Raw genomic sequence first — 25,326 nt, 5'->3', positions numbered from 1 at the left:
TTTTAAATCATCCTGTCAACTTGGCTGCGGCTCAGTCACGTGGAGTGCCCGTCACGTGCATCGGGTGCAACCAATGCAGTGGCTCATTCGTCGTCAGCTGATGTTTATTTTTTTGTTCTCTCTACTACGGCCGCTACGGTGTGTGGTGCTGGGATTCAAACGGCACGAGAAAGATTGTTGCCGGTTTAAATGAAGTAAAGCAGCGAGAGTCCTTGTTCGAAACGTAGGTGACGAAGGATCGTCAGTCAGCGCCGCGGTGACAGTGACAGTGTTCTTCGCACACCTTGCACGTGCTTCGAAAGCGAGCAAGTGGCCGCCATTTTAATTTTTGTTACACTCAATTTCGCATTGTTTTCGAGGAATGAACATGCTAAGTCCAAAGGACTCAGCTGACTTCATCGTCAAGAACGCTAGGGATGTAACCATTGATCTCAATGGCATCAGCAAGGCTTCGAATGCCGTGAGTGTGATATCATTGCCTAATTTAGCGAGCAATAAAATGGAAGTAGCGCCAATTTAATGTTGCCGCACACGTTATGCATGACTTGATATATGTTTTCGTTTGGGGCAAAACCTGAATTCGCTCAGTGCACGAGTGCGCGCCCCAGCGCTCGCGGGCTGGCACACATGCTGTGGGTGCCTTTCGGAGCCTCACAGCGGTTGTGCAGCCGCCTGAAGAACCCGCAGATTTGCACTTGTCGTCAGCTAGGTCGTACTGTGCACCTAATCAGGTATTAGGTAACGAAGGAAACCAATTATGGAAGAAACCTAATATGCATGCCCTTTGGGGCCTGAACATCAGAAAGTTCGATACTGCTAAAAGTAATCGCTGCAGGAGTAGTACTGTTAGACAATGCATGAAGACTTCGTCAGATGCGCGCACTCACGAGCAGGAAGGTTATAGTGTGTTGTTGCAGTTACTTTCTTGCTAGAGCCTCTTTATGCAGTGCTAATATGTACACTATGCATTGCTGATTTGCAAATAACATATTGTGTTTGCAATTCTTAATTATTGTTTCTTGGCAACCTACATTATGCAAATATTTGTAAAGTAAGTTGCATTAGCACACTTATGGGCAGGCATATCATTTGGTGTATATCTCCTGCAGCCCTACTGTAACTGAAAATATGGAGCACACATGGTGACATAGGAGGGTAGTGCCCTTTCTCTTGTTTTTTCCTGCCCTATTAAGCAATGGGAAGAAGGGGCAGGAGGGAGAGCACACACATGTGCATGCATTGTTGAGATTGTCTGATTGTTCTGGTGCTTTTTTATTCCAAGAAGTTCAAAAAAATTTGCACATACACATGGGAAATACTTGAGGCAACTGTCAAAGAAATGCATTTGCAGCAAATGCCTATAGAAGGCCCCATATTCACTTGAAGCTACCTCCGTCATTATGTACTACTACTTCCTCCTAATAGTCCTGTTCTTCATGTTCACTTGGGTATAATGTGCATAACTTATCTTCCCACTTGCACAGTGCATGTTGTATGTGGATAAGTATGCACTGGGGATGCAGAAGTGGATGGAAACCTGGTGTGCAAGCTTGAGAATGCGCTTTTGTAACAAAAAATTTGCTGCATGCCACTTGTGCATGGTGATTTAACATTTGCAGTATTGATGCAAGGTGCTTGAAACCAACACAAATATTGCAAGGTTTCTTTGGCATGCAGTCAAAACAAAAGAATTAAGTTAGTATCAAGAATGTCGTCTTGATACTCTACAAAAAATCTTAATTATTTTTTGTGGTCATGGCTTTCGTGAGAGCTCATGGCTTTCAGTGTTGCATGTGTCAGCCTTATGTGATGTGGGTGTGTAAAAATAGTGGCATCCTAATGAGTAGGGCACTTTATTTTCAAGCAAAACTTGTTGCCACCTGACTTTTGCACACCAAAAATGTATTTGAAAACAAGGTTGACCTTGATATATACATTCCCAGGAAATGCACCTTCAGGAGGATGTAGCTTACGAGTGCATATAGTTGAACCCACTCTATTGAAACTAGCTGGTGTCCTTACTTATACTAATTAGTTTTTTCAGTTAATTTTTAATAGTTTTGAACCTCCTTCAAAGGGACAGAACACTGACCAAAATATGTAAAGGGATTGTGATGGGAATGAAAAGAACTTGCCACATATGGTATAAATTATGCGCTACTATATCTAAGAAACGAGGGTTTGTAATTTTAATTTGGCATTGAAAGTCACGAAAGCGACTAATGTCGCCTCTTGCTGCGAGACACTATCACTGTAGTAACCCACGTGACCACATCTTAGGAAAATGTCACTGGTTTTTTTAAGTGCACAGTGTTCCCTATTCCTTTAAGAGTGCTGGCATTGTTTTATTATATTTTGTACACTCTTTGCTGTGCAAGTCAGCAAAAACCAGCCTCCTTTTGCATTGCCTATGATGTGCTTTTAACATTTGTCACTAGATGGTGTCAAACTGTCTGAAATTTTTTGGATGAAATGGTGACCATGGCCAACACTTCTGTAGGCCAAAACTTCTGTTGATGATGCATACGTTCCTTTGTTGTAACACCCTTGGGTGCACAAACTAAACTCGACGCTACTGTGTACTACTCAGTGTGCATGAAAGTACCCTAAGCGGTTGAAATTTCCATAGCCCTACTACGTCATCTCTCGTAGCCTGAGTCACTTTGAGACGCAAAACCCCATAAACCATAACAGATGAGAAAAAAAAAAAGAAAAGAGTGGAAGCATTTGTTTAGTGAATAGTTTCTTCGAGCAACCTGTCATTTCTGGATTGCTTATTAAAGTAATGAGCAAAAAATATGACTTATTTTTCACACAAATGCGTAATAGTTTTTTCTGAAGTGAATAACTAAGATCTAAAATATGGAACATATTCGTGCATAACCTTAGTGTGTCATAATTTCACTAAAAAAGAAATGGCAGAGTCAGCCCTAGTGAAACCTAGTTATAATGGCTCAGGTGGCTCGGTGGTTAAGATGCTTGGTTACCAAACCGGAGTACCTTGGTTTGAACCCAGCCGCGGTGGTGTGTTTATATGGAGCTTAAACACAGAGGTGTCTGTGTGCTGTATGATGGGAGTTCACGCTAAAGATCCCCAGATGGTTGAAATTATTTTGGAACCCTCCACTACAGCACCTCTCTCTACTTTCAATCCCACCTTCCTTCCTTCTCTTATGAGGTGCTTTAGGTGTCTGCCGAGATGTGTGACAGATACTGCTCCTCTCCTTTCCTATAAATCAGTTTACATTTACATACATTGTCAGTCTTGGCAAGCGTGCTTTGTTTGACCGTGGTCTGGTTTCAAGGTCATTGATTCTTGGGCAAAATTCTGGCTTGGACATGGAATATTAGAGCTTTTGCTCTAATATAGTGCCATATCTACATCCTTGGGTTCCATAAATGAGAAACTTGAAAATGGCGATCTCTATATGTGAAATGTAATAGGAGTGTTGAAAACTTTGAGAAGCAAATGATTTTGAAAAAAACTGGGAGAAAATTTTTGCGAATATCTCTCAACCACAGATTAAAACTCATTTAGAATTCATGCCAGTCTTTTTTACGTGCTAATGGAACTTGCTGGATAATTGCATATAATGCAGTGGATTACTTTGGGTTGATTTCAATATTGTGTGCGAAAACCTTGTAAACAGGCATTTTTGTATTTTGCCTTCATCAAAATATGGCTGCTTCATTAGAGAAAATAACCCCCGAAGAAAGGTATTCTGCTCAGCAGCAGAGTGAAATTGTTTTTCAAGCACACTTTGCATAATAGTGGGGTTCATAATTAATCTTTTTCCAAAGGGCAATAGGAAGAGAATTCTCATAGTAAACAAATCCTAAATTGAACTTTCATATCATTTACATTGAAACCTGCATTTAAGAAAGCTTTTTGTTCTAGTCCCTTTGGCATCCTTGTTGCCTGTTTGTTTCTTCTCCGCAAGTTTATTTAGCTTGTTAATTGTGTGGAAAGTGAATTTGAGCTAACAGCTTTTGCATTTTTTTTTTTTGTTTGGTTGTCAATAGAAATTGCAATTCCTCACCTATATATTGTGAGCCTTCTGTGGACCTTCTTTCATTTGTACATGCCATCATCATCTTCTTTCATTTGTACATACCATCATCATCGTCCCGCGGCGCCGGCTCCGGCGCGTGCCTGGGTTGGTGACCGGATTAAAACGCTAGACAAGGCTTCGCTGTCCTTGCCGCCACGACCTCGCCGTCTTGACCTAGCCTTCTTCCACAAGTGGTGGAGGTGAGAATTGATCCCCTTGCTGTTTTGTGCCCTGCCTCTCGCTGGAGCTACGTTCCGGTCGCTGTTTACCGCCTGCCACCATCGTTATGTCTACCGAGAGCACCCACGAATCGGCAGGACCCTCTACCTCGGCTGCACCACCCCCTCCGGCAGTGCCCGCACGACAACGCGACCCGCCGCTGTTCGCTGGTCGTCGCGACGAAGACGTCGATGACTGGCTGGACACCTATGAACGCTGCAGTAACTACAACCGGTGGGACGACGCTCTAAAATTTCTGAACATTTCTTTCTACCTCATTGAGGTCGCCAGAACCTGATTTATTAACCGCAAACCCCACACCACTAACTGGACAACATTCAAGCAGCAGTTCCGCCAATATTTCGCCGACCCAGCAGTTCGCACTGAGGTCGCGAAGAACAAGCTCGCCTCTCGCCTCCAAGGTCCCGATGAGTAGTACGCGTCTTACATAGAGGCCATACTTGCACTCTGCCGGCGTGTTAGTCCCACCATGCCGGAACCTGAACGCGTACACCACATCTTAAAAGGAATTAATTCTGTGGCTTATAATACCCTGATTGCCCAGAATCCTTCTACTGTTGACGCCATTATTGCGACCTGCCAACGCATCGACCAGCTGCAGTCCTCCCGATTGCAGCCCGGCATTGCTACTGGCCCGACCTATGCTGACCTGGATCTACGGGCACTGATTCGAGCCATCATCCGGGAGGAGCTCCAAGCCCTCAAACCTGTCTGTCGACACGGGTGCGATCATTCTTCCGTACCTTCTAATGACGCCGGTCTACGCAACATCATTAAAGATGAGCTGGCAACAATCACGCGACCTATGCCGTCCGACCCTCCTGCACCCCGCCAAGCATCGACTTACGCGCACGTCGCAGCATCACCCCCTCCTTTTGTTCCGCCGCCCCAACTGGCATCACCCTACAACCACATCAACGCCGTGACGACAGCTCAGCCTACGCCACCCTATTACGCACCCTGGCGCCCCTCTCGCCCAGTGTGCTACTACTGTGGAATACGAGGACATATATCCCGCTTCTGCCGTCGCCGTATTCAGAACGAGCGGCGTGGTTATGACGCCTTCGAAAGTGACGTACCCTCATATTATCAGTGACGACCTCCTATTTCCAGCCCACCTCGAAGATCATCCCCACCTTCAGAATCCTCGTCTGAGCCTCGTGGAACCCATGCATCCCGACGTCGGTCCCTATCCCCATATCGCCGCTCAGTTTCCCCTCTCCGACCCGCAACAACTCTCCCTGTCTGCCATCCGGAAAACTAAGCGTTGCAGTTTCCGGAGGTCAAACTGCAGTCTGCGAACTTACCAAAAGTCCTCCAGATCGCCCGTATAATGTGATTTCTGTTTTCGCTGAAGGATTACCGGTCGAAGCATTGATTGATACAGGGGCTGCAATTTTTGTCATTCACGCTGATTTGTGCTACTGTGCCTGAACTCCGTGGAGCCAATGACGTCCCTTTGCGCCCTTTAGCAAAGTGCACCGTACGAGTTGTTATTGACGGCGTCCGCCATCATGTGCAGTTTGCTGTGCTCTCTCCATGTGCGCATCTGATGATTTTTGGATGGGATTTTTTGTCAACCGCTTCGGCGTTAATTTCTTGTGGCGACCGTGTTATCCATATGACAGACAGCGATTTTTCATCTGAAGTTTCTGAACGACATCATCCCCTCGTTGCCGCCGCTGATACTGTTCTGCCTCCTCAGTGCGAAAAACTGCTTACCGTTGTTTCTGACCACATCGCTGACGGGGACGTACTCATCGCACCATCTTATCGCCATCTTGAACGCGGTATCGCCTTCCCGTCTAGTCTTGTGAGGTTCTGCAACGGCTCAGTGACAGTAGCGGCCACTAACACTTCACGTGAATCCCTCGTGCTCCGAAAAGGAACTTCTCTCCCCTGCAAGGTGGATGTTCAACCTTTGTCCTTGATGGTGCTCACCGCCCCTCAGCCTCAGCACCGTGTTTCGACAGACGTCTCTCTTTCTGTTCTCACAAAGACTATTAATCCTAACCTCACCCCGAACCAACGCCAAGAACTGCTGACATTGCTTCGACAACACCAAGCCATTTTTGATGCCACTTCCCCACCACTGGGACGGACTAGTGTTGCGCACCATCGCATCATTACTGAAGGTAACTCTATCGTTCGCCGACGGCCTTATCGGGTTTCCCTCTCTGAACGAAAGGTAATTGAAGAAAATGTAAATGACATGCTCCATCGCAATATTATTCGTCCCTCGACAAGTCCATGGTCCTCCCCAGTAGTGTTAGTTAAAGAAAAGGACGCCTCGGTACGCTTTTGTGTTGATTACCGCGCACTCAACAAAATTACCCGCAAAGATGTATACCCAATGCCAAGAATTGATGACGCCCTTGGCTCTCTCCAAGGCGCCAAATATTTCTCGACTTTGGACCTCCGCTCAGGTTATTGGCAAATACCTATGCACGAGGACGATAAAGAAAAAACTGCTTTCGCAACTCCCGATGGCCTTTACGAATTTAATGTTATGCCTTTCGGACTTTGTAACGCACCAGCGACATTTGAAAGGATGATCGATACTGTGCTTCGTGGCCTAAAATGGAGAACCTGTTTATGTTACTTGGATGACATTGTCATCTTTTCGTCAACTTTTAACGACCATCTCACGCGCCTGAATGAGGTCCTCACGTGTCTCACTTCAGCGGGCCTTCAGCTCAACACCAAGAAGTGCCACTTTGCACAGAAGGAAATTAAAATATTGGGACATCTAGTCAGCCATGACGGCATTCGTCCAGACCCTGAAAAAATCATCGCGGTCTTGAAATTTGCTCGTCCACAACGGACTACAGAATTGCGCAGTTTTCTCGGCCTGGCGTCTTATTTCCGGCGTTTTATAAAGCATTTTGCAAGTATTGCTGCTCCACTTCATCAACTACTTAAAGCACGCAGCCCTTTCGTGTGGACTGAACAGTGCGAAGCTGCTTTTAATAACCTGAAGCACGCCCTCACATCAGACCCTGTTCTTGGCCACTTCAGTGACAGCACTCCAACCATCCTGCACACTGATGCCAGTGGTATCGGTCTTGGCGCTGTACTTCTGCAGCGCGATGCAACTTCGCGTGAGAAAGTGATTGCCTTCGCCAGTCGGACTATGACTCCAGCTGAGAAAAACTACACTATTACCGAACAGGAGTGCCTTGCCGTCGTCTGGGCTGTCCAAAAGTTTCGCCCTTACCTATACGGTCGGCACTTCACAGTTGTGACCAATCACCATGCTCTTTGCTGGTTGTCTTCGCTCAAAAATTTGACAGGCCGACTTGGCCGTTCGATTCTACGCCTACAAGAATACAATTTTGACGTCATTTATAAATCGGGTCGCCAACACCAAGACGCCGACGCTCTTTCTCGCTGTCCACTTTCGGAATTGGCTTGCTGTTTTTCTTCCCAATGCATTTCCACCTATGACCACAGCCGACCATCTCTTTCCCCGACGTATATCACAACAGTTTCATTTGACGACTCAGAGAACAAACACGCTCTCCGCTCACAGCAATTAGCCGATGCCTACTGCCGTCCCATCATCGACCGCCTTATTGGCGCTTCGGACCCACCCAATGCTCGGCTTCGCCGACAACTTCGCAATTTCAAGCTCGAAGATGGCATCCTACTCCGCTTCGTGTATTGCCCTGATGGAACTCGCTGGATACCAGTCGTGTCGCGTGTGCTTCGTCAACGTATACTGGCGGCTCTCCACGATGACGCTACTGCAGGTCACCTTGGTGTTGACAAAACCTACGACCGCGTGAAAAAACGATTCTTTTGGCCTGGCCTATCTTCCAGCGTTGCCAAATACGTCGCATCCTGCCCTCTATGCCAACGTCGCAAACGGCCGACTTCTTCACCCGCTGGCCTTCTACAACCTGTTCCCTGTCCCGCCACGCCATTCGACGTAGTCGGCATCGATTTATATGGTCCCCTACCTCTCTCCGATGGGGGTAACCATTGGATTATAACAGCTGTCGACCACCTTACACGCTATGCTGAGACAGCACCTGTACCGACCGGTTCCGCTCAAGAAGTAGCAAATTTTTTTTTGCAATCAATTGTATTGCGTCATGGCACTCCTCGGGTGCTCTTCTTATCGACAGTCGTTGTCGAAGTTCTTTACGCGTCATCCACCCTTCATAAGACAACCTCAAGCTACCATCCCCAGACTAACGGGTTGACTGAGCGATTTCACTGCACCTTATCGGATATGATCTCCATGTATATCACACCGGATCATCGAAATTGGGACACTATTCTACCATTCGTCACTTTCGCCATAACACAGCAGTACAACGGACTACCGGTTATTCTCCATTTTTCCTCGTTTATGGCCGCCCTCCCACTACAATTCTCGACGCTTCCTTCTTCTCTACGCCTGACTACTCCACATCGGTACCTACCCAGTTCTTATCTCGTGTGGCCAGATGCCGTCATCTTGCCCGCCTCAACACAGCAGCGTGCCAGGAAGACCGCAAGAGCCGCTACGATTCTACGCATCGCGTGGTCTCTTATCGTCCCGGTGACGAAGTACTGCTTTATACTCCACTGCGCACCCCTGGCCTTAGTGACAAATTCCACCACCGCTACCTTGGTCCCTACAAGATCATCAGCCAAACTTCTCCAGTTAACTACAAAGTCACACCTGTTGATCCCCCAGCCGATCGACGCCACCGTGGAACTGAAATTGTTCATGTCTCTCGCTTGAATTCGTTTGTGCGCCGCGGTACATCGGTTAGTTAGGAGCGGCCAGGCTGGCCACTTCCGACCCCCCGGGCAGATTGTGTGAGCCTTCTGTGGACCTTCTTTCATTTGTACATGCCATCATCATCATCTTTCATTTGTACATACCATCATCATCGTCCCGCGGCGCCGGCTCCGGCGCGTGCCTGGGTTGGTGACCGGATTAAAACGCTAGACAAGGCTTCGCTGTCCTTGCCGCCACGACCTCGCCGTCTTGACCTAGCCTTCTTCCACAATATCTACCATTGTTGAGACTAAGGGCATGTGGTCTGTCCTTAAAAGGACCGAATACTGCGTTTTAAGCATCCAGTTTTTTTGTGTGTGTGAAATGGAAAGCTTAGCTCTCATTTCGCTACAGTTTTGTTAGAAGTGGTGTAGAAGATTTTTGTCAAAACTTTTTCTCAGTATGCTGCCTGCTTTTATGCAACCCAGTGCTGGAAACCATAATCAATGAGTGCAGTGGTGATTGCACATAGGTAAATGTTATGTAAATCTCATCCGCTAGACAATAATTAGACATTTTTAGTACCGAGTAGCAGCCATTTCTATTCCTGCTCGCAAGGCTGTTGCAACACAGGGACTTCTGCCTCTCTGACAAAAGTTTATTGGGCAGTGTTTACCGCTTTACCCAAATAATTCAAAACACCGTGGCACATTCTATTAATAAAGAATGAACAAGCATAATATATAATAAAACATGACGAAAGTCATGAATTTAAAAAAGAACCCTGCATGTAAGGGCAGCTCACATGCTTTTCCTACCACCTCTGATTTTACTGAAACACTTAAGATACATTTTCTTCATTTTTCTGGTGATTAGTATCAAATTTCATAGTGGTCTTATGTTTTGCTGACGTGATTGGATGCACGGCTGTCTATATTTGCTTAACCTTTTTTCGCAGGACAAAATTTCTAGCTTGCTTTTGGTCACTTAAAACAAATAGTAAACCCAGTAATTGCTTACAGTCACCAATTTAGCTAATCAACATGCGCACGACAAATTTTTTGGCTATAGCCAAAACATCATAGGTTGGTCAGAGCCTAATTTTGGTTTCGGTTTCCAGATTTTTGCTCTTTTAAAGTTATTTTACTTGGTGTGTTGAAAAACATTTTCTTGCACTGAAGAGAGAGGGGAAAAAAAGCAAAAAAAAAATGTAAGGAATGTGCAGTGTTTATAACTCAAAATGTCCCAAAAGAAGCTCAAAGTTTCCCTTAAGAAAATTGCCCAATTGGTGATATTTTATCAAATGTGGTCACATGGTGGGCTACAACTATAACGGCGAGGTTTCACTGTGAGACAGCAATACGGTTTATTCTATATGGTTTTCAATGCCAATATAAAATCATAAATTATCATTTCTTGGATATTAGTGGGCTCAGTCTAGACAATATGAGACAATCAGTTTAGTTTCGAAGCCGCTGTTCAAGTTGTCACCCTTCGTGCTCGTCCAGAGAGGCGACGGTCTGCTCAACTGCTCGCCTTAAAAGGGTTCTCCTCTCACCCGCCGTGCTCGGATGCGCTGACCGGCAGTCTATTGAGGTGTGCCTGCTGGGCGCCTTGGAGAACTACTCGGAGTTGAACGAGGTTACAGCATGTTTATTGCAACTCGTCTCTTCTCCCCAGAAATCTCCCCCTGAAACCTCATTAATTAGCCTCACTAAACAAAGATCACAACGCTAAGCCAATAAGGATGAAGTAAACTTTCTGGGCGGGGCCAATAGGCTCCAGCCTAGTTCCTCCTCACACCTGTAGTGCTCTATGCACAAATTCACGTGTGCACATTCCATAGTGTTCGAATCCACGGCCGTCATGTGCGCCCGCGCCAGACAGCCCGAGTCCTGTGGGAATGAGCTTCGTAGCATCCGCTGCTCCTTTACACAAGAGCCTAGCCCGCACACACACACATCCACACACCGCAGATGATCTCCGAACCTGCGGTCGGGAATATTGCTGCTCGCCTTGACGACGCGCGGACATCCGGAGTCGTCTTAAGGGTGGCGTTGTGTCGGCAACTTGAAATCCGCGCCAGCCAGGCATTCTGCGATCCAGGGTCATGGGAAACTCTCGATGAGCAGGCGCCAGTCCAGAAGCCGGCGGTGTGGTACGTCGCGTTGATGAGCATAGCACAATCATTCTACTTCCGTCATACTCTCATGACACATTTTGGCCTGTGTTCAATCCCTTTAAAGTGGTCCTAAAACACCTTTCGAACATAGTAAATACTCTTGATCATTCACTAGATTGTGTTGTCATCTTGGCAAAGTTGGCAAGCCCTTTCAGCGAGTTTTTCAAACTGTCACTCTCCTTCACGTCACATGCCTGCATATGACAGTTAATAAATGGCTAATGTTTAGTTTCCTTCATATGTCACGCAGCTACTGGGGCAGCAAACAGTCGTGCATGTTATGCCAGCACATAACCAATTTCCCCCTGCAGGAAATTCCTATGTGTTTCGGTAGCATGGTGCGGAGCCAAGTGGCTGAGGCCTGAAAAGAAACGCTATCCTTTGAGTATGCAAAATGTTTTATTAGGAGGGGAAAATGCATGGAGACACTGATATTCAAACTTTGATTGAAGGTACTTGATGTTCTATGAAATTTCAAACTTCCTTGGTTGAGGATAATTGTGAAGTGGCATCCTCTAATATCTCGGGTATGCTGAAACTGTATTGAATAGTGTTTACAGGGTATTGATGTTTTCATTGACCTCTCTTTCAGACACTTCTTTTTGAATTTTTTTCCCCATAAATGTAAGTTTACTGACTGGCTTTAAATTCTATAGACATTTATGGGATGGGTTTATTGCAGGTGCTGGATTGCTATGCCAATGGGCTTGTAGGGACACATGCCTGGCGAGACCATCCTTTGCATCCAAAAGTTGCAGATGATTCTGCAGCTCAGTGGGTTTTTCTTGTAGATACTTTGAACTTCAACTTCTGGACAGAAGACGATGCAGAGCGGTTCGCAGTGTCCTGGAAGGGTGGCTTGCATACTGGCTACTACTCACTGTGTGCTGTTGTGGCCCGTGCTTTGGATGTAAGTTCATTATTTCAAGCAGTATTCAGATTCATTGCCATTACCAAAGAAAGAGTTGTAGAATGCTTTCAGCAGGACCAGGTAGACATTACCCAAGGTTTCACTGGCGCAGTGTGAGCAGAGTCGTAATAACTATTTCTTTTTGCGCCTAATTTGTATGATAATTGAGAGTCAATTAAATATAGGGAGCAGTCACATTTTGCATCATTTTTGTCGTACTGCGCAGTCATATTTTGTGAAAGATTGTTTAGAAGCACTGCTGGAGAGTCTTCCGCTGAACCTGCGAAGGTTTCAAGTGGGAAAGGTGATGTTGTGACGGGGATGGTGAACGCATTGCCACATTCGTTGGGAGACTTTAACGATGATGCTTGCCACATTATTCTGTACAGATCTTAGTGGCAGTTGCAAATGCACATTTATTAAAGGGCTTCCCTTGCAAAATTCACATCTAAACAAATAAATAAATTGTACCTGGGCTCAGGGATGTCTGTCAGCAACAAATGAAACATTAGTAAGAGAAATTCGAACACAGAACACAATTTTAGCCGCTGTAGGGGATGTAGAAGTGCGGTTTATTAACACTTAAAAAGGAACAGTCTTCACACTTTAAAGTGAAATTAACCTGAATTAGTACTGAGCTTCTCTCAGCTAAGATGATCTCGTTTTGCTGTTTCAGTTGCCTTGTCTGTGTGTTATTTGTTGATGGTAGTACATTAGGACAAGTATCAAAACAATTTTATCTGGGCCCTGCCGCAGTGGTGCAGTGGCTAAAGGTTAAAGCCCTCGACTGCTGTGCCCAAGGATGTGGCAAATCCCGGCCATGGCAGCCGCTTTTTGATGGAGGCAAAAAGTTAGGCGCCTGTGTGCTGTGTGATGTCACTGCACGTTAAAGAACCCAAGATGGTCAAAATTTCTGCAGTTCTTCACTATGGCATCTCTCATAGCCCAAGTCCCTTTGTGACGTTGAACCCCATAAACCAACCCAGCCAAATCTTATCTGACATCACTGTCCTCCACCGTGATGCTCAACTACTGAGCCGACGAGATCCAGACCGAATATGATGTCTTGTGTTATGCGATATCAGTGCATCTTAAAGAACCTCAATTGATGAAACTTATCTGAAGCCCCCCTGGGCCATGGTGTTCTTTATAGCCTGAGTCAGTTCAGAACGTTTAACCCTTTAACCCCATAAACCTAAAATCAGTGTGAACTCGGGCTATACACTCTTGAAGCACCCTACTTAACGTAATTCTTGCCGTTTCATAATTCATTTTCTTGTTCCAGGAAGGTGTGCCCCTCCTGAGTGCTGATTTTTGTCGCAGTATTTCCCTACAGCAAGTGCAGCATATATTTCGGTCGGACACGAGTGCAGCCATCCCCCTGCTTGAAGAAAGACAGAGAGTTCTGCAAGAGTGGGGCCACGTATTGTCTAGTGTGGGTGTTTTCAGATGTTTTTGCTTATGTAGAATTTTATAAAGGGCACATTGGTGTTATGCTCTTTCTTATTAATAGTTTTTCTATATTTGGGGTGTTTTACTTCCCCTGAGTAAACTATTCAAACCATAATTATGTTGCTGTTTTGCTCTAGTTTTCTATTATGGCTTTGTTTCGCACATATGCTAGTATTTTACAATGGTGCTGAGGCAACCAGATGTCACTGAACCAACAGTGTTATAGTTTTAGAAAGAAAATAGGCAACCTGCTCTTAAAGCTGTATTAGTCTCCTGCAGTTTGTTAGAAGACCAAATGACAGAGTGAGGCACTTGGACAGTTTTGACAGTTTGTAATTCTCGTCTGGATAACCACTGTGGAGTTTGCATATACCGGGTGTTTTTTTTTTTTTTTTTAACTGTGTGCAGATCGTTATTAAACCCTGTGAGAGATAAGTCTCTGTGGTCTGTGCAGGTGGATTGTACAGCAAGGCAGACATTATGTACAGTCTTTACCAAAAGTAACCAGTCTGTGGGACCTGTTTCTCGGCTGTGCGGTAATAAATTCATACTACAGCTAAAGCTTTAAATTTGTGAAAACTAAAGGCTAGTGCCTGTCCTCACTTCTTAACGAGTTGTGATCCTCTGGGAATATTTATTGGCTTTATAATACCAGTGAGAAGCAAAACATGCTGCCTGGTTACTTTTGGCAAACACAATATGTGATAGACCTTAGTAACCTTAGTAATTAAGCAATTAACTAAATTATGAAATAATCTTTAATTTTTATTTCAGGGGCCAACATTGTATTAAGAAAATGAAAGCCATCAGCATAATAGCCGAGTTCAGTTTTGAAATTTCCTTTATCTGCAATGCAGTTTAAAATATTTAGCGCCAAAAATGCACACATTTTAGCTCGCCAAGCTGGCTTCCTGCTCTGCAGGTTTTAAAACGGCCTCACTGCGCATGGTATTGTCATGGAAATCGTGTTAACTGCTTCTACGTTATAAAATAGGCAAAGCGACGGCATTTTAAAAATGTGCACTGCCGGAAGCCAGCTTTACAAGCTAAAAAATTGTATTTTGACATTAAGTTATTTATTTATTTTCAATACTCTCAAGGCCCGGAGGCATTACAGAGAAGAGGGGCATACAAAATCGGCCGTAGTCTTCTTAAAATTTTCGGCATCGGTGATGGCAGTGATGAAGGCAGAGAGGTGGTTCCAGTCATTCGCAGTTTGAGGAATAAATGAATTTAAACAAAGTGTGGTTCGGCAGTGCGGGATCCCTACCTTAAGGCTGTGATCAATGCGTGAGGATATATAAGAAGGAATTAACTGATCTTTGAGAATAGGATTAGTATAATAAATTCGGTGAAAAAGACATAAGCGAAAATATTTGACGCAGAGAAAGCACAGGAAGACCAAGGATTGATTTTATTGCAGATACACTTGCAGTTTGTGAAAAATGAGAAACAATAAAGCGGGCGGCACGGTTCTGAACGGACTCTAAACTGTTAATTAAAGTTACTTGATTAGGATCCCAAATAGAGCATGCATATTCTAGTTTGGGTCTTATTAACGTCCTATACAAATGAAGCTTAACGGAACTGTCTGCAGCTGTGAAATGGTGGCGTAAGAAGCCTGGTGTGCGGTTAGCCTGGTTAGATATAGTTGAGGTGCATTTTCCAAGAGAGATTATGTGTTATATGAACGCCGAGATATTTGTACGATGAAACAAGTGATAATGGAGTGGAATTAAGAAAATAGCGAGTGGTGTTATCATGAGTTCGGTTAGAAACACGCATGTATTTGCATTTAGTAGTGTTAAGCTTCATAAGCCAGTCGCTGCACCATGAAGAAATTGTATCCAAGTCTGACTGCAAACATGCTTCATAAGGGGATTAGTAATGATATGGTAAAGAACACAGTCATCTGCAAAAAGTTTAATGTGGGAAGAAACATTGTTAGGAAGATCATTAATATAAATGAGAAACAAGAGAGGACCTAACATAGAACCTTGAGGTACTCCAGAAGTTACAGAAATTAGAGGTGAGTCATAACCATTGATTGTGACATATTGGCTTCGGTTAGAAAGAAAACATTTATTCCTGCTCAATACCCGATTGTCAATATTCAGAGCACTGAGCTTAATTAGTAGCAAGTCATGCGAAACAGAGTCAAAAGCCTTAGCAAAATCCAAAAAAATACAGTCCACAACAAAGTTAGCATCCAGAGCTCGAAAAAGATCATTAATGAAAGAGAGGCGTTGCGTTTCACACGAGAAAAGTCTTCGGAAGCCATGTTGGTTTGAACTAAAAAAGTTGTTAGATTCGAGGAAGAAACAAGGTGAGAGTAAATTATGTGCTCAAGAAGTCTGCAGGGTACGCTGGTTAGTGAAATGGGCCTATAGTTTAGTGCTGAAACAGTGTTACCTGATTTATGTAAAGGAACCACCTTCCAATCATTGGGCATGGAACAACTCTGCAATGACTGCATAAATATTTCACAAAGAATCAAAGATGAGCATGTAGCAGTACCTTTCAAAAACTTCGATGTTATTGCATCCACACCCGAGGAAGCTGAAACCTTCTGTCTTTCAATTAAACATGATACACCACCAGAATCAATGGTTATCGGATCCATAGGTAAAAAGTCAGATGTACAAAGATCAGGTAAACAGTTCAGAGATGTAGACGAGAAACATGAAGCAAAATGTTTGTTCATCACTTCGCAGCATTCACTCTCGGGTATTGGTGTGTTACTATCATCGGAAAGACCTACTATATTCAACTTATTCCCGCTGACCACATTCTAAAATTTCTCGGGATTTTCTTTCAGAAGAGATAGGAGGGTGTGCTGGTAAAATTGCTTTGTTGTTTCAGATGCAACTTTCTTGTAATCAGTATTAGCGGCAGCGTAGGCTTGCCAACGTTCAGCTGTTTGTGCTGCCTTGGTCCGCCGAAATAACCTTTTCTTCTTGTTCAGTGAGCGTCGCAAGCACGCATTAAACCATGGGGCATGAGAGTTGGATGTAATGCGTTTCTGAGGGACGAATTTATTAATTAAAAATTTCACTTTTTCTTTGTACAAATCCCAGTTGTCTTTAACACTGCGGGTGTGAAAACTTGGAATGTAGTTAGCGACGAAATTCATTAGTTCACGATTTATAGTCAAAGCCTGTGTTTTTGTAGTCAGAAATAACTTTTCGCCTTTTCATAGTGGGAACAGAAGTTCGTAGTTCGAAATAAATTAGGCAATGATCACTTAGACCAGTCATGCATCTTAAACAGTAAACCAGATCAGGTGTGGTAATGAGAATGAGGTCAAGGGTGTTAGAAGACTGCTGTGTAAATCGCGTAGGCTGGAGATCAAGATGTTTAAAGTTAAAATCCAGGCAAAGGTTTATGAAGAGAGAGCACTCAGATCAACAATCTGATGTAGGAAGAGAGTCATGCCAAATAATTGCTTGATAATTAAAATCGCCAAGAAGAAAGAGTGGACTGGAAGGAAACTGCACACGTAACTCGTTTAATACGTCATGTAGATCAGAACAAAATGTCATGGATGAAATGGGTGGGCGATAACACACGCAAAAAATAAAATCGCGATATCCGAGGGTGACACATGCACACACAATCTCTAACTGTGAAGCGATATCTAAAAGACAAGATCTCAGACCATCACGCACAGCAATCAGTACCCCGCCACCAGTACGCAAGTTGCGGTCACAGCGAAAAAATTCGAAAACACTTTCACATTCGAAGATTTCATCGTCCGCAATATCACTTGAAAGCCAAGTTTCGGTTAAGATAACAATGTCGGCTGAACACGTGTCGATAACTGAAGACAGATCGTCACATATGTTACGGACACTACGTACATTCGAAAAAAGAAGGGAAACTGGCTTTGCGACCGGGCGTGTAAATAGCTATTGCGATGAGCTAGGAGCGTATGAAACACTTATGGTATTGTCCATGAAATTTGAAACAGAAGATTGGCCTCTGTTAGCGCTAGAACGACTGTCGGCAAGATCTACTTCACAAACACGATCGGTCGATTAATAATAGACATAGCATTTTTTGTCTATGCACAATCAGTTTGCTCGCAATAAATACTTCTGTCCTGAAGCCTTCCCGAATTCGGCAAACTTTTTGCGAGACTGGCGTGCGGCGCGAGAAAAGTCTTCACTAATCACTATCTTAGAACCTTTGAATTTAGAGCGCTGCAATAAAATCTTGTCTTCTAATTTGGGGGAACCGAATTTCACAACGATAGGTCAACATCCCTCCAATATTTACAAGCCCAGTCTGTGAGCACGATGGATGCACTCATCAGGAAAAGATAAGGCTAATGTCTCAGAAATAATTTTTCAAATGTGTTCTTCGGACTCAGCCTAGGTTTCTGAGCCCTTGTCCGGGACACCGTAAAAGATCAGGTCGTCTCGACGAGATTGGTCCTCAAGATCGTCTAACCGTGAATTTATTGCAGCAGACTCAGCATGAACAGCATCGGATATATCATCAGTAAGTCCGTGGGAGTATTCGCCTTCCGTCTGTACGTGGGATTCAACAGCCATAAGCCTGGAAGTGAGATCACACACTTTTTGCTCTAATTCAAGTTGGTTAGCCTTGAGCTGGGTTAAGGTATCCATCAGCTCAGCATGGCGGGCATCTGATTTTGCTGATAGCGCCACAATAGCAGCAATAACATCAGCATTAGGGTTAGCTTCACCTAGTTCAGGGCCAGGATTTAACTCAGTGTCGCCTGCTAACAATAAAAGCTTCACAACATGCATGCATTCGCAGATTGTTGAAGCTAACACAAGTGGCCAAGGGAAGAGCAGCGTACAAACGTTGCTGGTATGTTTAGCCTGTAAGGAAGTACCATTACCAACCTGTACAGCAAATAAGCAGAAAGAATTTTCAGGCGTCTGCAATGCAGCTGCTCTTCTCTGCCCATGAAGAAGTCGTTGAAACCGCTGGCTTTTATATCCGCGGTGGGTGGGGCCGACGTTCCTTGGACGCATGGTGGCGTTGAGGACAGGAAAGTGGTAGAATTGATGACATCAGCCGTCCAGTTCGCTGCCACAAACCACAATGACCTTGTGTTGATGTTGATATATTCACAGCCGGATGCAGATAGTATTTCTGACTGCAATGCCGATAAAGGGAATTCTAAAACTGGACTGTGCTGTTATATTGACAGCCTTCATTTTCTTAGTATAATGTCGGCCCCTGAAATATAAAATACAAAGTTAATTACTTCATTTTAGTCAATTGATTTATTACTGACCTCTATCATGCACATAATGTCCTCCTTTCTGCACAATAAACCTGCATAGACCGCAGTTGACATATCTCTCATAGGGTTTAAAATAACTATCTGTGAACAGTTAAAAAAAAGGGTATATTTCAAGAGACTTATAGTAAGACAGAGGCGTGGAACAATTTTAAGGGCCTAATTTCTAGTTTCTCTGTAGCGACCTTGCTAACCTGGTAGTAAAGATATGTAGCTGGTTTTGTTGGTTTTCTTTCTCTGTCTTTTTAGTCTGAACTATTTCATGGTTATTGCTGACAAAGAGAAGAGCTCATACCTGTTATTCTGCACAAGCAAGCATGGTGCGTGATATTGCACTTGAACAAGTGCACTGACTATAAAACTGACTCAAAGCAGACAGGGCTCAAAACATTGCTTAGATACAGTGGTAATTGATATTTTGCACTTTACGTTGGGAGGCATCCACAGGCTACAGTAAAAATTAAAAGAGAACAAAGTTGGGTGTACTTCTCAAGAGCGGCAATTATATACTTGATGTGCTGCTGTTTCTTGCCACCTGCTGTCTAATCTGCTTCTGTTTTGCCTGTTTGACTGGCTGTATCTTGTGTCATCACTCATACTTTTAATATGATTGCTGCCATTATTGAAAGAAATGCATTTTATTGTGTTTTAATGTTTAATATTTTTAATATTTCTCTGCTTTTCTTCAGCGCATAGGTGGTTTGCCTAACTTGCTTAATTTCTGACTGCCTCACTACTTAACCAGCCTTCATCTTGCACCCTCTGCCACCTGCAAGTTATCTGGAAAGCAAATAGACTTGCTGAGGTTAAGTAACCTTGTGTACAGTTAGGCAGCACACTACTTTTTTTTTTTGTCAGCACATTAGTTAGATTTTTTTTTTTTTTTTTACTTCATACAAAACTTTCTCCAGAGAAGATTCTCTCTGCACCCTGTGATGCATCAGTTCTTCTTTTCTCCCACTCATGAATCCAGATGTACAATGGTTCATTTGCTAACTGCATTCGGGAGTGCAATAAATGTTGCCAAGATCTGATGAAGAAGGTTGTGCAAAACTTCACCTCATTTCAAGATGAAGCAACATTTGGTGGTGTGAAAGGTTAGTCTTTCCTTTTATTTGAAAACATTTTGCTAGCCACCTTAAAGCCTAGCCTAGCTTTAAGCGCTTTAATTTTCTCACTTCATCTTATCATCAATCCATTTAGCTTGGCATAAATCATTGGTAATGTCATGGAGAACAGTGGATATTTACAGGTTAGGGTCAGAACATTTAAAGGGCATGGCTGTCAGCCAGGAATTTGCTGTTTGGCCAGTTTATTAAAATAATGCAGATTAATTCTTGCCCTACTATTTCACACTTTTACGCTGTGTTGCAGAAAAGCCAGCGTTAGCGTTGTTGCTTTAGTGACATGAATATCAGCAGGAAGCAAAGAAAAGAAATTCTTGCAGACCCACAGAATCTAACTCGATTAAACTTGTGTGATTTCTTACTTAACTGCGACTAACTCTTTTTTGTGCAGCATTCAGGGTGATGGTGTCGTGCCATTTCACTTTCCATTTACCCATCTGCTAGTTTAGGCTAGTTTGCGATAGGGATTTGAACTGGTGACATATGCGTCTCCGATTGCATGCTGGTAATCATAAGTGCAGATGTCTACCGAAAAGTGAGACAGATACTGTGCCTTCCTTTCCCCCAAGAACCATCTTAAACAAAAAGATATATCATGAAATGAAAAAGGCGGTGTTATAGGTGGTATCGTGCCTACTCTTAAAGCAGAGTTTGAGTGTCCCTCCAATTTTTTTCTCTCGGGCATGATGAGAATGTAAATGTCCATATGCGAATGCTGTGTTGTCTACTCCTTTGATGAGGCAGTTTACCATGAAATACATACTATGATGTAGTAAGTGGAGCCAGAATTAATGCATCTCTGTCTTGATTTCTGTGAAGTGCTGGAACATTGTAATATTTAGGTAACATTTGAACACATTTGTAAAAAAAGAATGAGCTGGACTAGCCTATAGTATTATAACGGACATAAATTTTATGAAATAAATGATGCAGACTAGGCCACGCTGCTCTCAACAGCTGTCAGTTACAGGTTTTCCACAGGATTAGGACACTCAATCTCTTTTCAAGGCTTGGTGACCTTAGCTGGGTGACTTAGTGTGTGCCTTTTATGTATTGTGCAGATGGAACCAATGTTTTAATAATGAGTGGTACATTTAGCCAAAATAAAACTAGTATTAGTGGTTACCGGGTGCTGAAGTACTTTTAATGTTTTAGCTGCTGGAAATTTATGAATATTTTTGATTGATTGTTTAGAATAAAAGTCAAGCAAATGTCTTGGCTGGCTGCAGCTTGATATTAAAGACAAGTGTTGCTAGTTTTCTGCTCTCATAATTCTATAAGCTGCAGCTATTAAAGCTTCACTCTTGTGGTCTTTATTTCACAAGTAAAACCTGGAAAAAGTGTCATTACGAATTTTAACTGGTTTAATTTTCATGTAACTTGAGGTGCCATTTTCCTTTTCCCTAAAATCTTCATCTTTAAAAGAGTTTGATATCTTCTTTTCTGTAAGATTTATAGAAATTTTCACATGAAACCCGAATGTCATCACTTGTAAGGCTAACCTAGACCCCTCACCCCCCCCCCCCCCCCCCCCCAAAAAAAAAAAAACACAAACGACACTCTGAACAGTGCACATGAAAATCAGAATGCCTATAGCAGAGTGCTCCAGTTTTAAAATCCTGGTCATGGTGGCTTGCATTTAATAATGATCTCTGCTGTGGTGTGCCCAAGTCGATGGCACAAATGTGATTGCTTTCAACATGCACAAGTGTCCGTGATCTTGGTACCTCGGGCATTATGCCTAGTAGGTTGAATGTGTAGAGGAAGTGTAAAAAAAAAAATGCTCTCTGTATAGAAATCAGACAAGTAGCTGTTTTTCTGTGTGCTTTACAACTTTTTCACTGCAACTTCTCACAGGCTTGCAATGGTTTGCTTGAAAAATGTTAATTCGGGACAAGCAGCAATTGTTGAGAATTCCTTACTTTTTTAAATTTTTACAAAGTAATCCTTTTAACCCCGAAATTTATTCCAAAGAAACATGCTAGAGTTGCCAAACTTTTTGTCATAATTTTCTCTATGTAATCCTGATTCTGAAAATAGATTACTTCATTAGTTTCTGGTTAGAATTAACCATTAACTGAAAACTTTAGAGAAGAAAATAGGTGCTCTTGAGGCAGGTGTCCCCTCAGTGCATGCCATAGTACTGGACTATAATGTACTGAAATGAACTGTGTTTATTTGATACACTATGCTGTAACACACCGCAAAGTGCATAGACTTTGCTTCATCCTAACACAAACCAGGTTTCATTATTAGTATTAAGACTTTATGTGTGATATCATGAAGCTGGGTGCTATGTAAAGCCTGAAATGACTGTTTTTAGGCTTAAAACACAAAAATGTATTTAATAAAGAACAGCCATCCTTAGTGTTGAAAATTGCAACCAACACAATTGACGACCATAAGTCGTCTTTTTCAGAGGGAGCTGTGCAACGTTGGGCTGGTCTAGTATGATTTATCATTGGGGATATTAGTATGATCTCCCGTGATGAGTACAGGCTTTACATCTTGGGTTTGGTGGTTAAAAGATTGACTAATATAGATATAGTTCATGTTTGGTCAAACATTTTATTTAACAACTTTTGTGTGTGTATTCACAATGTGGGATTTCATACTCTTTATGGACTCTGTCTCAAAGTTTGGGAGGGGTAATAGTACATATTACTAATATTCATTTTTACATGTTCTTGGAAGTTTTGGTTGTAGCAGTGTTTTTCTAAGCAGTTTTAAAAGAGGGCTATGTGGTGCACTGCTCCTCTCAAAGTATTGAATTGTTTAATATACGCAGTAGGCATGCCATTAAATATTCATGCCAAAGCCTGCATAGTAAGCCAAGGAACCTTTCGTATGTGTGAGAAATTTTGGTGCTGCCATTTCAGGTAAAATGTAAGTGGAAAGTGCATGGTAATGAGCACTTGGTGACAGTGCATTCTGGAGGTGATCAGTGAATAGAAGAGTAAATAACATTTGAAGAAGCCAGTTGGCTTTTTTCTTGTTGTGTTTTGGTTTCTTATGATGGTGTGGGAAGTCACCACTAGCAGTGTTGTTGCTGTTTAGAATATCAGACTTCCCTGGCACATATTATAAGGGTGCCAGGGATAGTTTAAATGCTTAATTGAAATGCCGAGAGGTAAATGGGATACTGTAGTGGAGAATTCAAGCCATGCTTTTGGAATTACTGAAGCTCTGCCTTCTTTAATGTCTACACGAATGAGTATACTGTGAAGCTACTTCATGTGAAAGATGAACACAAAACTAAACTAAGACATGTGACACAGAGCCTGGCCTTTGCCAGAGCAGGTGTAGTTTTTGTATTTAAAATGTGCTTAGTATGTGTATGACTACATGCACAGGCAGTGCCTAACTTTTTCATGGTATCTCGTCTTGTCAATAGTAGTTGCCTTTAGTGTTGTTTAGGCAAAACAAGTAGTGTAGAATGTCAGTGTTGTTTGAAGTTTCATGCACAGTCTAAATATAACTTATGAACAGCTACAAAAATGACATTTTTTGGCCACTCTTACTGTTAGTGTAGCACAGTGCACCAAGTTGTCTGCACAGAGCGAAAGACTCAAGGAAATGGCTGGTCTGAAGTTACGATTGCTCTAGAATACTGCATGCAAAAAGGGTTTGTTGTGGTTGTGGGCACCAAGACCATAAATTCTAGTTAATATTTCATTCAAGATATTATTTGCTCTTCCATTCCCAACTGCAACATGGTTGCTGTACACAAAATAGATTAATAAGAGAGATTCATATTTTGGTACATCATGTACTACATCGCTTACAGCAAGTCATTTTTCTCTGCTGTTGTCATTGTGGCCTCTCTGATTCACATTGTTTCTAAACGTGCACCATAAATTCTCTTGCTTTCTATAGAGCAGTCTGGGCTATCTCTGTGGTGTGTGCTGTCTTCATAGTGGCTCATTTATAGATTTAGCTGAAGAAGCTTCTAAGGTGACACTGAAGAATATGTTATTAAATTAATGCACTCTTCCAGCTCTTATGCAAAATCAGTTTGTAATGACTGAATGTGCATGGATGACGTGAAGGTGGATAGGGTATTTTGAAGGCTGTTTAATACTGTTGTCTGGGATCACAGGGATGGCTTAGTGGCTGTAGTGTTTGGTCTACTGGGCCTTTGAATAGCGGGTCAAATCTCAGCATTTAGTCGAGGCAAAGTGGAGAAGAAATGCCCATGTACTGTGTAACATCGGTGATCATGAAAAAAAAAATCCAGGCTGTCAAAATTTCTCTAGTACCCTATGCTATGACATCTCTCATAGCCTTTTTACAGCTTTGGACCATTATAATGAGAATACAAGCTGAATATGTGACCTTGATTTCTGCATAAAGAGGCTTCAGACTGCACCATAAAAGTGCATATTCATAGAATATTACCTCTCTTGTTTGTTTGCTGTAGTGAAGTAGCAGAACTTCAGTCAGTCATTAAATCTAAAACTGCATAATGAAGGTAACTGCACGAAAGATGTGTTAAAAGGGGACAACATGACCATTATGCATTGTTATACTTGTATTGTAAAACCATTTAAACATTACTGAATTTTCAAGAAATGGTTTGTTGACATCTTGAGCATTTGCTGTCCTTGGAGGGTGTTTTATGTTTAATAGACATGCCATTTTATTTATATATATGTTTTGCTACAGTTGATGCAGTGCTATGTTTATTTCATTTATTTTTTTTTGTATTTCTCAAGTGGCCTTGTAACTTTTTTTAACTTTATGTATTTGCTGATGAAGCGTGCATATATATATTTTTTTCTTTTTCAAATTATACAGTGTCATTCTACAAACGGGCTCAGATTCTTGTTGCTGATCTCTGGAGCTGCTTTAATGGCCAAGGCTTGGGTGAATTCAAGGACATAGACACGATTACAGCATTTGCAGACTACCGTGTGCCTCAAGTGCTTGCCTACTTTGGAGCTTTATGTTACTCTCCACGTCTGATGACCTTGCTCGCTAAAGGTGAATTTAATGATTACTTAGACCCCTTTCAATAAAGTACTATTGAGAATGTGCTTGAAGCATAGCTTGCACGTATTGTATTTTACCATTTTGCTTGAGCCTTGAACCCATTTCCTGTGACGAAAGGGCAGTCACCCTCACTATTGGTACATGAACTGAAGTTCCTACGATGAATATTTACAAGAGTGAAGGGTCAAAGTTTGATAACAGTGTGCTAACGTATTTACTGCTGCAGCAATTTTTGGAGTCCTAACCTCTGTACATTGAGGCTCATTGGTGAGCAATCCTTAAATTTTTTTTTAGTGCAGCATGACCCATCAGGGAGCCACTGGTGAAAGCAGCTTCTTCGCGCTGCCAACAAGTGGCAGTAGTGACTTTGCATGTGTGC

The 25,326-nt window shown here is 42.7% G+C and overlaps 1 protein-coding gene across 4 annotated transcripts in view; it reads left to right on the top strand.

The window, feature by feature from the left end:
• Positions 1–32: 32 nt before the first annotated feature.
• Positions 33–25,326, top strand: part of LOC146205180 (queuosine 5'-phosphate N-glycosylase/hydrolase-like) — a 40,293-nt gene continuing 14,999 nt past the window's right edge. For 2 of the 4 annotated variants that reach the window (XM_084589865.1, XM_084589866.1), the window contains exons 1-5: positions 35–460; positions 11,871–12,098; positions 13,384–13,533; positions 19,802–19,925; positions 24,753–24,938. In XM_084589865.1, coding sequence (XP_084445991.1) covers positions 362–460; positions 11,871–12,098; positions 13,384–13,533; positions 19,802–19,925; positions 24,753–24,938 — 787 coding nt within the window. In that variant the 5' untranslated portion in view covers positions 35–361. Of the gene's footprint in view, positions 461–11,870; positions 12,099–13,383; positions 13,534–19,801; positions 19,926–24,752; positions 24,939–25,326 lie in introns of all 4 variants that reach the window. The other 2 variants (XM_084589864.1, XM_084589863.1) reach the window with 2 other exon arrangements.

This window comes from Amblyomma maculatum, chromosome 1 (genome assembly GCF_055883805.1).
Source record: "Amblyomma maculatum isolate TAMU_Amacu chromosome 1, ASM5588380v1, whole genome shotgun sequence".
In the NCBI taxonomy this organism is placed as follows: Eukaryota; Metazoa; Arthropoda; class Arachnida; order Ixodida; family Ixodidae; genus Amblyomma; species Amblyomma maculatum.
The sequence above is the reverse complement of the archived record's forward strand: the minus strand, read 5'-3'. Positions and strand labels throughout refer to the sequence as shown.